The sequence below is a fragment of the Triturus cristatus genome, chromosome 2_1 (genome assembly GCF_964204655.1).
Source record: "Triturus cristatus chromosome 2_1, aTriCri1.1, whole genome shotgun sequence".
Lineage (NCBI taxonomy): Eukaryota > Metazoa > Chordata > Amphibia > Caudata > Salamandridae > Triturus > Triturus cristatus.
Genome location: NC_140581.1, coordinates 233,310,964 through 233,326,755, shown reverse-complemented (window position 1 = coordinate 233,326,755; position 15,792 = coordinate 233,310,964). Strand labels below are relative to the sequence as shown.

The 15,792-nt window shown below is 44.6% G+C and overlaps 1 protein-coding gene across 1 annotated transcript in view; it reads left to right on the top strand.

Annotated features, from left to right (window-relative positions):
• Positions 1-242: 242 nt before the first annotated feature.
• The window catches only part of CPLX4 (complexin 4), a 243,546-nt gene continuing 227,996 nt past the window's right edge, over positions 243-15,792 (top strand). Inside the window, exon 1 of the mRNA XM_085640703.1 lies at positions 243-499. Within this exon, the coding sequence (XP_085496829.1) occupies positions 333-499 (167 nt within the window). The 5' untranslated portion in view covers positions 243-332. The remainder of the gene's footprint in view (positions 500-15,792) is intronic.

Here is a 15,792-nt window from a genome sequence, read left to right as displayed (position 1 = left end):
GAGACTGTCTGACAGTAAATACATAAAACACCAGCCATGCAGGTGCTGCAGTTCGGCTCAAAAATTGATCCACAATTAGCTTAAAGTATTATTATAAAAGTAGGTAGCTGCATCCAATGATTTTTGGAGTAATCTGCACCATCTGGCTGTGCACACTAAGGCGTTCACCCTTTTAATCCAGATTATGGCTGACAAACCGTTTTTGGCATTTACTTTTCACTGTCATTATGCCCTGGAGCTGGTGAGGCCAGGAGAGACTGTCGCCTCGCGCCCACTCTCTTTGGACTCTCCTTGTTTTTATCCCGTTGCTGGCTTTGTTCCGAGGACAGAAGATGTCGTTTTTATTGAAAAGCATGATAGGCAGCCAGGTGAAGAGTTTTGGATTTGGTGGCGGAGACGAAGAGAAGAAGGACGAGGGAGGGGCCTCTGACCCAGCCGCGGCCGCAGGGATGACACGGGATGAGTACGAAGAGTACCAGAGGCAGCTGGTGGAAGAGAAGTGAGTGCACCATTCATTAACTAATTAATGCCTGATAACGTCTTCTGGAGGTTAATACAAGACTGGCCTGTGACATGTGCCAGCTGGGCTCTCGCCCAGGGCGCAGAGCTCCCGAGGGGCGCCGGAGTTCCCTGCAGCAGTTTCCATATGATTTAGGAGGATAGAAAAGTTTGGAGGGGGCGCCAAATTTGGTTTCACTCAAGGCGAAAGCAAGTTCTGTTCTTTATATGCATCAATAAACAACATTTAGGATTGCCAGAACGCTCAATCATATAAGCAAACACCTCATGTTTTTACTTGGACCTTCCTTCTGCAATCCATTGTTATCAGGTTCGTCTTTAACTCAAAGACTTCAACTACCAGAATGCACTGATTTCTTATGAAAGGCAATGTCTGGAAGCATGGTGCCCTGACCACCTGCAGCATAGGGCAACCCGTCAGCACAGTCTAACCTCTTTTGTCATCGCAGTGTTAATGCTATTTTATTTGTATACATCTTAAAAAGAGACCTCATTGAGGGTGTTCCAGTAAAAATACACTGGTTATTGCGCAACTGGTTAAGAGAAGAGACTATTAGAGGCAATTTAGTGAATTGCCTTCTCTGTTGGTAACTTTTCAAACAAGGATCAGCGCACGGTAATCTAGTGAGGATAATTGTGCCGAGTAAACCTTTTTAAAAATAGGTCCTAGTCGTTGGCTTAAACAGCGTGTTGTGGGACTAAGGATTTTAAAGGTAACAGATATGATTTTGCAGCGTGTGTTCACTGTTCCTACTCGAGTAAACATTTAAACGAATGTCCCATCTATTTTGCAATCTAATGATTCGTCTAATTGGCAAAATATGCCTTTTCCTTCCAAGACCTTGCTGGAGTTTAAACAATAACTCCTTACACCATAATGTTTGTGTTGCCTTCCAATTTAAATATCCCCATTTTGGTTAATTCTTTACCATTTTACACAATGTCATTACAGTTTCACGAGTAGTTCATTTGGAGTTTGAAAACTACTTACTGATAAATATTTACACTAGTTGCATTTTCCGTGAGGAGCACAACAATGGTACAATGTGCTTGTAGCGCTCAGCAGTCCTGCCGTTTCTTGGCGCAGAGTGTGTGAAGATGGAGACGGTTAGTGCAGACGACGCATCACTTCGAATTAACCTGTAAATATTGAAACATATCTAGGGGCTTATTTACAAGTCCCTTGCGCCACGTTTGCATCATTTTTAACATGGGAAAAGTGACGTACGGTGGCGCAAGGGGCTTGTAAATAAGTCTCCTAGAGTCTCACTCTCCGGCGGTAGAAACAGTTGACGGACATCTTGGGGTTCATTTATGAGCCCCTGTGTCAATTTTGCGCCACTGGTGCGTCACTTTTTGTGACGCACCAGTGGCGTAAAACATGCGCTGTGTTGCGCCATATTTACGAAGTGACGCATCTAGGTAGATGCGTCTCTTCGTAAACCCCTGCACTACATTATACCTACGCCACGTATAATGTATGCAGGGTGGGCGTACCCCCGCAAGAAGGGTTGTAGGAGTGGCGCAGCGAAATCTATGAGATTTCGCTGTGCCTCTACTAGGACGCCAATGCGTCAAAACCTTATGCCTGCCTCATGGCAGGTGTAAGGGTGACGCAGGCCCTTTCACATGGGGTTTGCCCCATGTGAAAGGAACATTGCTGGAGTTGCGTCAGGCTTCCGACACAACTCCAGCAATGCACCACTTTTTGCGCCGACAGATACGTCAGTTATACTGACGTATCTGTCCTTCCTTGCGACATGATGCGTCATATTATAAATATGATGCATCATTGGTGTCGCAAGGAGGGCGCATTGAGAAGTGACGCATCGCTGCTTTCACGCAGCGATGCGTCACTTCTCATAAATGAGGCCCAAAGTTTCTTTACTACTTTGGCTAGTCCAGTGCAAGCTCCAATTGTAGTTGGGAGTAATGTGGCGTCTGCTGTGATTAGGAGCACCTCAGGGTTTTACTCTTTAATCTCTAGCAAGTGTATTGACGTCTACCATCTGGCCATCACCACCGTGAGAAAGGCTAAATAAGTCTATTGCAAATGTAAATAGTATTTATATAGAGCGTGCTACCCCTTACGACGTGTTAAAGCAAGTAGCACGCTATTCCGGAGCTCAAGATTAGAGTTTAATAGTTAGTAGATTCATGGTATTTTTTTTCTTTTTCTTGTGTATTATTTGTGTTCGGTTGGTGCTATTGGTGTCTTGTGTGATTAGTGGAGTTTAGAGAAGGGATAGAATGGTGGGAATGTATTGGAAAGGAGAAGTAGAAAGTTGTGTTTGTTATCAGTAGTCATGTTTGCTTGTTAGTTGGGTGAAGGTGTAAATAAGACGAAACACACATAACGATGAGCAGAAGATTTAAGGGGATATGTATAAGGAAGTGGCGGAGCGTGTCGTTAGCCTTCCTGGCTTAACGCCTCTCTCCTCCACTTCGGAAATGCAAGGCTGCACCATATTTACAAGAATGTGGTGCAGCCATGCGTTTCCCCCTGCAATGGCGCTAAGTTTAGCAATTTAGCGCCAACGCACGCACCCTTGCACCAGAGGGCAAGGGTGTCTGCATGCAGGGGAGGATTGTTTATGTGTAGGAAGGTGTCCCTTCCTACAGAGAAACAATCCTAGAAATGCCATTCTGTCACTTTCATGTGTGCTGCTTCATGTAGCACACATGAAAGTGACAAAATGGCATTTTTAAAAAAAAGTTTATGTATAGGAAGGGACACCTTCCTGTACATAAACAAACAATGGCATTTTGCTTTTTCCATATGTTCTGCACAAGGCAGCACACATGGAAAAAGCATAAATGGGAAGAAATAATGCATTTCTCCTCGTTTCTCCATCTTAAGGCCAGTTTTTACCTGGTCTTAGTTTTGGCGCAGCCTGCGATGTACGCCACACTTGTACACAGGGGGCAGGATCAAAACAAATGGGTGGAATGCCCACAGCAACACCCACTGTCCACCCCTTTCACTCTAACCATAGCGTGAAAGGGGGCCTTATGTACAAGGCAGCGTTAGGCCACGTTAAGTCGCAACCTCACTGTCATAGGAACTGCCATAACTGTCAAGCAGAACTGACAATGGTAGTGGAATGTTCCAAGTCCACTAGGGATCAGGGAAATAAGGGGATGGACCAAGATATGTTACACTGCATTATGTATCTGCAGCTCCCAGTATAATTGTATAAATAGCAATAAATAGCAGGTAAATAAATAGGTAGAACAAAAGTAATAGAACGGAAATCTCAACACATTTCCTTCCTATAATTATTACTGAAAAGCATAATCTTTGTGCCATACTGCGGTATGATGTTGACGAGCTCTATGGGTGAACGCGGACTGTATTTGAAAGGTTGATGTGTGGAGCACAGTATTAGCTGGTTAATTAGTGGTACAGTTTATACATTTAGCAATTCAGTCCATGCTCTGCACCTTATCATCCTTTAGAGTCACCACATTGGTACTGACTTCAGTTATTCTAAGAGGTTTGGAAAATGTACTGACCTTTGCATCAGGGACTCTGACCACAACCCAATCGCCCACCTTCCATTTTCCTTCTTTCACATCATGTTTGATGGCGTATCGTCTTTTGTAGTCATTGGTGATCCTTGATACACTCATTTACACTGTCAAAATTCACCCATCTGCTTTCTCCACAACCCATCCAATTCGGAAACATTTTGGTACCAGGAAGTCTTCCCTTAAGCAATAAGAAAGGTGAAATTCCTGTAACAGAATTGGGGGCAGTGTGGTATGACCACGACATCTTCTTAACAGCAGTATCAGCAGGTACTCCAGAAACTTGTGCTGATTGGATGCAATATTTTAACTTATGGTTTACGCTTTCCACGAGCCTGTTAGCTTTAGGACAACACATGGCGGTTTTAAGGTGTACAATGGATACGTTCTTTAAGAAGTCATTCATTTTATCCAAAGTTAACTGGACACAGTTTTCTGTTATGATAAAACTTGGTATCTCTTTTGTCATGAAGGAAGCCAACAAGAAATCAATCATATCCTGTGTGGTAATATGATTGACTGCTTTCATCACATTCCAATGTGAGTAGTAGTCCACTAAAACTATAAGGAACTTGCCTGACCACATGGTACCATTAAGATGACCTATAATGAACACTTACTGGGGACAGAGGTGCCTGCCCTGTATGTTTAATGTTATCACTCAAAGACCAAGTGAGACACACCTTTACTGTTTCCTCCACCAATCTGTCCATACCAGGGAACCAATATGTAGCAGTGACTATGGATTTGGTGATGCTGCGCCCCAAAAGGCCTTCATGTGCCAGGTTCACAATTCTCTTCCACAGGTCTTTAGGAGGGACACTTTTTCCACATGTCATGACCATGTCCTTGTAAATATACAATTCATGTCTTACTTTCCAAAAGCAACAAATATCCTCATGTAGCCCATTAGGTTCAGGACACCACCCCTGAATAATCCTGTCTTTCAACATAGTAAGAATGGCATCCTTAATAGAACACTCAACCCACTCCTCTTTTGAAATGCCTGGGTGAGTTACAATTAAAACAGGATCATCAGCATTTATCACATATTCCACCAATCCCCTTTTTGTGGTAACTGAGATAGACAGTCTGCTACTGAATTCTTGTTTCCATGAATTAAGTCTATATTAAAATTATAGCCCTCCAATCCCAGAAACCATTTGGCTATGTGGGGGGTAGAGTGCTCTCTCCCTTTGGTAGTGAAAATGTATGTAAGAGGTTGGTGGTCTGTTTTTAGTGTAAAAGGTAGATCCCATAAAAAGAATTTAAAATGTGTGATAGCCCAATAACAAGCTAACACGGGAATCATCATGGAATAGTTTGCTTCAACATCCTTAAGTGTTCTAGAAGCAAATGCTTAAATTTTCTGCTTGCCATCCATCATTTGTACTAATGATGCTCCTAACACCTTATCACCAGCATCAGTATATAATAAGGACTTACAAGAGGTGCCAACATTTCCTAATGATGTTGCTTCAACAATGGCTTGTTTGATACCCTCGAAGACCATATCACACGCACCATCCGCCTCAAAATGAGCCCCTTTTTTTAAAAAGGTGTCTTGTGATTAGCAAAGTTCTTCACAAATTTGACCATGTGTTGGACTTGGCCCTTTTTGCAGGGTCATCCCTAAACTTTTTGCCTTTCTCCTAGCCTTTTTTCTGACATGTTGTTGGTGGTTTTAGGACTCTGGGCACTTTAGCACTGCTGTCCAGTGTAAAGTGCGTGTGCTCTCTGTGTTAAATATGGTAAGATTGGTATACACCTGTTTGGCCTATTTAATTTACTGTCTGTCCCTTGTAAAGTGGTATCTCATACACCCAGAGCTGGTAAATTAAATGCTACTGGTGGGCTTGCAGCGCTGATTGCGCCACCCACCAAAGTAGCCTGTCTGCCATTGCATGGCCTGTGTGTGCAGTGTGAGTGCCGCTGTGACGTGGCACCTAAAGTGTGTGCCATGTCCGTGACCCCCCTTTTACTACATGTCAGACACCCCTAAGGTAGGCCCTAGCTAGCCCTATGGGCAAGGTGCATTGTAGGTAAAAGATAGGACATGTACCTTAAGTGTGTGACATTTCCTGGTAGTGACAAAAAGCCATTTTGGTTTCACACTACTTTGGGGCTGCCCTTCCATAGGAATGCATTAGGGATTCCCTGATAAGTGTTTCAGTGGTAATTCCTGATACGAGAGACGCAGCGTGGTCCAGTTTGGTATGTTTGGACTAGTGATAATAAATGCTACGCAATGGTGTGTGCAGATTTATTATAACTATTTTAGAAATGCCACTTTTAGAAGTTAGCATTTCTGTGTGCTATGTGTCTGCCTGCCTGATGTGAATTACATGTCTGGCTTTTGAGTGACAGGGGTTGGTGAGGTGTGTGCGGCTCCGGGAGGGGCAGGGTGAGTCAGCGCTAGGCTGAAATGGACATCTGCATTTGGAGTAGTGGGAGGAGAAGTCCATGGTCCCTGAATAGGATTGTGCCTGCCCTAGTGAATACTGGCTCCGCCCCACTGTGGAGTGTCTGATGACGAGCACCCCACCTGACAAAGGGGAAGAGGAGCCCTGTCAACAGAGTTCTCCACTTCCCCCCTGAACCAGTTTCTGCTGGTTCCCCAAGCCCTGTGCTGGCGCAGACAAAGGGAAAAGGTGTATAAATACTGGGGCTGTGACCCCATGAGAATGTGCTGGTCCTGGAGCTTTAGGGGCTTGCAGCGGCTGGGGCCCAGGAGATACCGCCATGGGGGCTTGCCTCCCTGCTGGAGGGCCCTGTGTGCTGGCCTCCCTGGTCCCAGCTGTGCCCCTGAACTTTGCTTTTGAATCTTGGGACATCTAGCGCCTCATGAGCGCTGTGTTTTGCTTTCCTAGAAAGAGGAGCATTTATTTGATGGCTTAACCTGGCAGCGCTGAGCTGCAACTTGGAGGGAGGGAATCCCAACGTGGGGATCAACCCCCCATTGATGCCGTGGAGTGGGTGCCCACCCCACATTTTATGCATATTTGATTAGTGGGAGCCTGCCCCGCATTTTGTGCTTTCCAGCGGGTGCTTAAGCATGGCGGGTGCCCACCCCGCATTTATGATTTTTTGCCAGGTGCCCACCCCGCTCGTGGCACATCTAAACAGCGGGTGCTCACCCCGCGCTGTAATGGTGTAAGCAGGTACCTTCCCCGAATGGTCCTTTTTCCAAATGGGAGTCTACCCCGTATTGCCGCCAAGATTGGGAAGTGAATCACCGCCGCGGCCCAGAAGACTGACTGAGGGCGGGGCATGCTGGTGGAGGACGACATGCGGCCAATACAGTGGAGAAGCCACCGAAACACAGGAAAGTTGCTGCCGGGTGGTATGCGGGGCTCTCGTGGACGAGGAGAGCCCCGCGTGTGCTGGCTGAAGATCGGAGCCTCACAGGCTCCCAGCTAAACTTCGGCACGGGTCCCAAGGACACGGCGATAATCAGGAGAAGCCCTGGGAGAGGGGGGGGCTGCCAAGGCATAATCGTCGGTGCCTTCCTCCCCTGCCCCAGCAGGCCAGAGAAGATCAGCAGATGAGCCGAGGAGAAGAGCAGCACCAGTGAGCTCCGGTGAGTGGGGGCTCGATATGGTCACAGTGTTGGTGCCTGAGCGGTCCTGCCTTTGCGGGCCGATCCAAAAATGGGCACAATAGTTTCAGGGCCCCGGTGGGGGTCCAGAGGGGCTTGTGCCTCCATTCCAGCTGTTCCGTAGCGGGCAACTGCAACAATGGGGGCAGGTTTGTTCAGAGAGTCCCAGTGGGGGCTGGAAAGGCACAGTGGTGCCAGGCCTGCTTGTGCATTCCCACAGCTGCGCTGCGAATGCGCAGGCAGCTGCAAAGTTTGGGGGCATTTTTTTGGGAACTCAGAGACACAGTGGTGCCATTGCCAGTCCCAGCTGCCCTGCAAAAGCGCAGGCAGCTGCAACGTTTGGGCACATTTGTGTAAAGTCCCAGTGGAGACCCCGGAGGCACAGTGAGTGCCAGTGCCATTCTTTTCTTTGAGGGGGCATTTTGATTCAGTTGCTGAGAAAGCAGTGAGGTACACTCCTGCCCTGCCCCAGCGCATTGCACGTCTTTGGATGTTGCTGCATTTGCAGCCAAGCCCTGACATTTCTGGATGTAGGGCATTGGAGCCCTAGAGAAGGCCAGTTGGCCTGGGGTCAGTTTTATGTGGTAGGGCGCAAGGCCCTAAGGTGATGCCTATGGCTTAATGCGATTTATGTGATGTGATTTATGCACCCTGATATATGCCTCTAATGATGTGTATGCTCATTAGGGGTGGGCGGAATTTGCGAAATTCACTTTCGCACTTTATCGCGAAAATGTTAAAAATCTCCGCAAACACGCGGAAATATCGCGAAGATGCAGAAGTTTTTTTCCCGCCCGTTCGCGGTATGTTCTGCGTGGTCGCGGCTCACCAACTTACCCATGCGGTTGCTCGCGGGCGCGGCCATCTTGTTTTCACTTGTCTCGCGGTGCATGATCGCGAGAAGAAAAACGTGATCGTGCGACGAATGATGTTACTGCGGGCGCGAACTGTCGCGAGACAGCGCAAATGGCTACCAACAATCCAACATCTCGTGGAGAACGCGACCGGATCGGGAAAACTTGTCGGCGAACGCGGGGATTCAGGTAATGCGATCGCGCGCACGCAAGAATGTATTATTTTACAGCGCGAGCAAGCAAAAAATGTCCGGTAAAATGCGGATTGCGGAAATTTTTACATTTTCGCGCTCTCCGCGTAATGCGAAAATGTCAAATTATCGCAATTTCCGCGAGCGGAACGGATTTTTAGCCCAGGCCTAATGCTCATGAGGTTATTGCATAATGTGTTCATGCTGGTGATGCCTAATGCGTAATGTGTTTATGCTTAGGAAGGTGTCTAACGCTAATGTGGTTATGCCTAATGTCATGCTATGATATTTTAGGAGGGTGTCTAATGCTAATGTGATAATGCTTAGGTCATTATGGTACCAGTAGTTACTGGTTGTGTTTTGCATTTACTTACCTGTTCTGATGGTTCTGACCATGGCCCGATTGGTCTGGTCCTTTATATAATCCCCAGTGAATATTGACCGTGCCAGTTGGCACAGTGTAAATGTGTGATTAGGTTTCTAATGTGTTTATGATAATACAAAGGCTATTTTTTTTTATATAACCTTGTTGTGGAGTTTCTTTTGTGGTGTGCCTAGTTTGTTGCTGCTGTGTGTGTGTATTGCGCAAACGCTTTACACATTGCCTCTGGGATAAGCCTGACTGCTCGTGCCAAGCTACCAAGGGGGTGAGCAGGGGTTATCTTCAGCATGTAACTCCCTTGCCCTGACTAGAGTGGTGGTTTCTGACTGGCTTTGGCACAAGCCTTAGCCAACCAGAAGTCCCATTTCTAACACCATGTATTCCACCACACCCATGAATGATTTTAATGTGTCTTTCAACACAGGAGAAGGTGCCTCTTTGACTGCCACCACTAGATCTAATTTAGGTTTAATCCCATCTTTGGAAATGTGAGGACCCAGGTCATTTACGGATTCCACATGAAACTTGCATTTGTCTAACTTGATGGCTAGTCCCACATATTTAAGAGTAGTTAAAACATTCCTCAGTGTACTATTGTGATCGTGCACCAAGTTACCATATATCAACAAATCATCCTGAAAGTACGTTATTAGTGTCATTTAGCAAGTGATGCCTCACCCTCTGAAATACGGCAGCCACAGATGCCTGACCCAGTGGCATCCTGCAGAACCTGAAAGCACCAAAAGGTGTGATGAATGAAGTTAGAGATCTCGGTTCTGGATGGAGTTCAATTTGGTGATATACCGAAGGGAGTTCAATCACGCTGAAAAAACATGCATTCCCAATGATACTGATCATATAATTGATTATGGGTAAGCGGAACCTGTATACCCAAATTTTGTGATTCAAATCCCTCAGGTCCACACATAAACGTAAACATCAATCACCTGATTTCTGGGTGACAACGATGGGAGCTAACCAAAGTGAGCTTTCAATAACTCCTTGACTCATTAGTTTATCTAACTCCATCTTCAATGGTTCCCGCATCAAGCTAGGAATGGATCGGACCTTATGTACCTCAGGTTCAGCATTCTCCTTTAATTTTAATTTGTGTTGAAACTTTTTCTCAGTGAACGCCTCTGGGAACTCCTCTGAAATTCTGCTACTCTGGTCTCTTTTCTTTATAGCCATCACTGGTTCACTACTGTTAGAGTCTAACTTGATGCCTAAATACTTTTGGTGTTTCCTCCCAATAAGTTAGAACCCCTCTCCGCAACATAGACCACACCTTGGGTAGTTCTATCTTTAAAGGTGACACAAATATCAAGCATACCTAACAGGGGAATGGGATCTTGATTATAACTCCCCAGTTTCATATCTGCATTTATCAGTGAGTAACCATTTTTTCAAATTTTTCAACAAATGCTTTTTGATTAGTAATGGTGTACTGCGAACATGAGTCCGCTCGGGCCTCAAGTTCGATTATGCTGCGCATACCCATGGGGCACAGTTCTGTTCTTATAACACCAGGGCGAAAGTTTAAAATGCTGCACCACCCAAGCGTGCCGGCACACTTCAATCGCCAAATTCACGCTGTATACAGTGCCGCTCTCCCAACTTCGCTGTGTATGTCAAATGGCTCCGGGCTTCACTGACTGCATATTTCATATGCTGCAATCACAAGTTATTTTGAGGCTGCCAAATGCACATAACAAGCCCAGATAGTCTGGGTCTCTGAGACTAAAGCAAGAGCACCTATTGTGCCTCAGGAAGTACAAAAGACTACAGAGCTAATCTTCACCTCAGGAGGACTTTGTACCCTACTGCTGGAGTAAACTTCAATCACAAGGACTTACTTATGCAACTGTACTTGTAGCAAATAAAAACAATTATAATAATGCTCAGAACCTCATGTGAGGACTACTGTAAAAATGTAAATTGATACTTGTATAGCGCACTACTCACCCGCAAGAGTCTCAAGGCGCTTGTACAAATACCGCTGTGGAACACATCCTGGCTTTCCCTGTGACGCGTCCACTCCTGGGCACCCCCAAGGTGGAGGCCAGGCATCCTTAGCGTTGTGGGGGCCGTTGTGGAGATTAAGCAAGCTATTGCCAAGAGTTGCAGAGTGGGACTCCGTGATTGGAATGGCACCGAGGCGAGAATTATCAGGTCCGTGGAATTTTTGAGCCCAAGACCCGCCGAGGCGGGGAATTGAACCCTGGTCCCGGGCTAGACCTCTGCATCAGGGTCTGCCGCTCTAATCATTGAGCCACACTTCTCCACTACTTCCTATACATTCAGTACATTTAAGGCTTAGAACATACAATCTTCACCTTGAGCGAACACTTACTTTAATTTACATCATACAAATACGCTGCCACAGCTTATTCTTTTCAAACACGCCTTTGCTGAAAACAAAGTCTCTCGCATTGATGTGAATGCATTTCATTCAACAATTACTTGGCAGCTTACTATGCTGCACACTTTTACCATAGGCATCCAGGTTCATAGCAAAGTACTGCGGCAACACGATCAGGGGTGAGGTTGTGCTGTTGCCCCATGCACAGCTGGTTCAGTTTTTCATAAAATAGTTGCCAGTGTTGTAAATAAGATGAAACAATGTAATGATGAGCAGAAGATTAACTCTCTTCTAGTCACAACCTCTATGTCACAGTAACTGCCATAAGTGTCAAGCAGAACGGACAATGGTAGTGGAATGTTCCAAATCCACTAGGGAGCAGGGGAATAAGGGGATGAACCAAGATATGTCACAGCGTTATATGGATGGCACTGTGCTAATCATATACTTAAAGACTTTGATAGAAAAGCAGACATTTGAGGTGAGCAGATCTAGAGTGTCACTGGTGTTGAGAGTGCTCTATACAGTAGATGCTTTCCACCTAAACTTGAGAACTACCCACAGTTCTCTGCTTCTTTTTTGCATCATTTATTCATCACTCTATGCCTGAAAGGGTATTTTTTTATTTATACTGGGTGCTCCCTTGTGTCTGGACAAAGCTATACCTCTCTGGAGAGCTCTAATTAGAGCGAAACACTGTACAGGGGTTGCTTTCACTCATTTCAGGTTGGCTTGGCTGGTATTTTACCAATTCAAAGCTGTAATACTGTGCCTGGAGTGGTAATTGGCTTTTGTCATTTTACAGCTCGGCAAGGACAGCACTGTGCTAGTCCAATGCTTAAAGACTTTGCTGTAGACATGGCAAAAGACTTTGTCTCTTTCTATCTCAGCGTGGATGGCACTGTGCTAATCCTATGCTTAAAGACTTTGATAGAAAAGCAGACATTTGAAGTGACCAGATCTAGAGTGTCATTGGTGTTAGTGCTCTATACAGGAGCTGCTTTCCACCTAAACTTGAGAACTACCCAGAGTTCTCTGCTTTTTTCGTATATGTATATATATATATAATACCCCTTATATGATTCAATATACATATTTACCCATACATTTTTCTAGTCTGTCGATACCTGATACTACTCTGGACAAGATCAGAGAAAAAACAATCTATGAATATAATATTTTCAAAAGGCAATGCCTTCCAACAGCAATATCGGTGTGACAATGAGAAATACACATGTATTTACAATTTCTTAAACGCACTTACACATTTTACCTCACATCAATGTAGCACTTTATAGCACTATTTGCACAATTATGGATACAGGTCTTCTTTTGTTAAATTGTGGGTATTTTATACGACGAATAAATTCTGACAAAATACATTTCTATTATGATTATAAAATACACAGAAACCGCATTTAAGCATGTATTATTTTATAGCATACCATGACAAAATATATTATTATCATGAACAGTGAAAAATTGCAAATCATAAAAACATCTAAACGCAAATTGTTATTGTCAAGAAATGTATTTGTATATATGACAAACGTGACAAAGCCACGTAGAATACCTCTACTATGTCCATTGGTTTGTGTGAACCAATCACAGAGCACGTTATTACTTTAAAAATGCTTCTGCCGCTAAGAAACGTTACCATGTGAACAAGACTCGAAGGAGTTGAAACGCGTTATGGCGGCATCTGAATAAAAACGAAAATTGGCGCAAATCTGTGGTCCGTGTCCCTGTGTGGCTGTGAAAAGGCTGAGACGCTGTGGAATCGCAGATATATATATATATATATATATATATATATATATATATATATATATAAAATTCACTAAAAAAACCATAGGTTTCACACATGTTATAGTTAGCTGGACATTTCACTCGTAAAAAACCAATGAAATTCCCCCGTTATTGTTAGTGCAGGCAACTATAACTCACGCAACCGCAATCCTCTGCTGATGCTAATACTGTATCTTTAGCTATACATATATTACAAATATTTATTTTTCATAAAGACACATATGTCATCAGTGATGTAATATCTGACATCATCAGCAGAGGATTGCGGTCGCGTGAGTTATAGTTGCCTGCACTAACTATAACGGGGGAATTTCATTGGTTTTTTACGAGTGAAATGTCCAGCTAACTATAACATGTGTGAAACCTATGGTTTTTTCAGTGAATTTGCAAGGTTTTTTAAATGCTAATTCCTAACTATAACGTGTGTGAAACCTATGGTTTTTTCAGTGAATTTGTACGGTTTTTTAAATGCAAATTTGTTTTTGAGATTTTTGGTAAACCTATGTATAAAATAACATATGTACTATATCCTGCATTATGGAATGGTTAATTTTTTTTTAATGCATTTTTTTCCGTGCGCGCACGGTAAGCTGACGCTACGCGCTCCGTACGTCATAAGTACGGGACGCTTACGTGATACGATGCGCGTACGGTAAGCTGACGCTACAGCGCGCTTACGTGATACGTACGTGACGTACGCGTACACGCGGAAACAACGTCGCGGTTACGCAGGGGCGTGTAATGCGCATGCGCGAGTGCGTCTTACGTACGCGCTCCGTAAGCGCTCCGTAAGCGTCACGTTCGCGCATGCGTACTTGTTTCCGAGCGCGTACCGTAAGCTTACGGAGCGCGCACGGTAGGTCATGTGATCCACAAAGAACACTTTTCATTGGTTGAAACTACTTTCAGTTCCAGAAACTTCCCACACCACACCCATTCCCCTCATTACTGCTTGAGATCCCCTAGGAGAAGGAGCTGAATTGACATTGAGATACAATGGCAGAACAGCAGACCTCTTCTGAGAGTGAGGCTAGCAGCACCACCATCATCCAGAGAAGGAGGAAACAAAAGAATTCTTTTGTATGGGAGTATTTTACTTTTCCAGAGGGGCAGAAAAAGGTCAATGCTCCATTGGTCACTTGCACACTTTGTGACCGTGTTTTATCTAGAGGAAATCCAAGGAAGAAGTATTCCTTTGGAAATCACTCTATGATGAGACACCTTAGGGATAAACATCCCAGGACCTTTGCTCGACATACTGGAGAAAACTCTTCAGTAAGTCACCAGAGCCCAACCTCAGAAGCTCAGCCGAGTACATCATCGGCAGCTCAGGTGAGCCCTTCCTCTGAGGTGGGAGCATCACCTTCTTCTGCTCCTCTGGACGTTAACCCTCGATTTGGGAGGGTTGCAATGAGGTGTACAACGTGTTGTGGTCTTATTGTTTTTGGGGAGACCAGTGTTTCCCTTATTAACAATAAGATAGACCAGCACGTTTGTAGACGCTCATAATATTCCCATTCTTTCTTTCCTCCATCCCTGTATTAACCCAACGGCTCTTTTAAGAGCCAACCTTACCTCACAATTTTTTTTATTTTTTTTAAGCTTTACTTTTTGAAAAAAAATTTTTGCCGTGCGCGTACGGTACGCGTAATCACGTAATAGTTACGCGAAGTTCGCGGAATTTCTCCTCGCGGAATTTCTCCGTTTACGCTGTGCGCGTACGCTGCGCGCATTCGGCGATTTTTTGAAAAAAAATTAAAATTAATTTTTGCACTTGGGGTCCTTCTGGGACCCCCTGACAAAGGCTAGGGGGTCAGGAACTGTCCAGCCTGCCCCCTTTTCACGTTATCCACCTTTGTTTTTCACCCCCTCAGACTCCGAGAGACAAAATGGCGGCCGACACTTCCTGGTTTCGACCGATTTGAATGTTTACTGAGGTCTAACAACCAATCAAAATCGCGCTCGCGCACGGCAGCGTGCGCGTACGGTAAGCTTACGGTACGCGCTCGGAGCGCGCCCATAGATATATATTGATTTAAATGCTATTTTCTCAGGAAATACTGAACAGATTTACACGAGACCTTCAAAAGGCACATCCCTGACCTGAGGGCTACCTCTCTGCCAAATTTCAAGTAATTCTGTTCAGCCGTTCGGGCTGTAGCTGTGTCTAAAGGTCCTATGGAAAAATGCATGGGGAAAACGCGTTTTGGGACCCCCCCTTCTTCTCAGCCCCCGCTTGACGAATCCCCCCGAGACTTTCAGGGAAGGAGCGGAGCGCCCCACCTATTTTGATAATTTCGCGATGATTCGTTAACCGGCGCCAAAGTTATTCCAAATAGAATGTTGCGGATTTCCTATGGAAACACGGTCCTAACTATAACTATCTACTGGCGACCGCCAGTAGATAATATATATATATATATATATATATATATATATATATATATATATATATATATATATATATATATATATAGCAAAGTACTGCTGTGATGTCATCATTGATATCATCAGTGATGTCACTGACCATGTCATGAATGATGTAA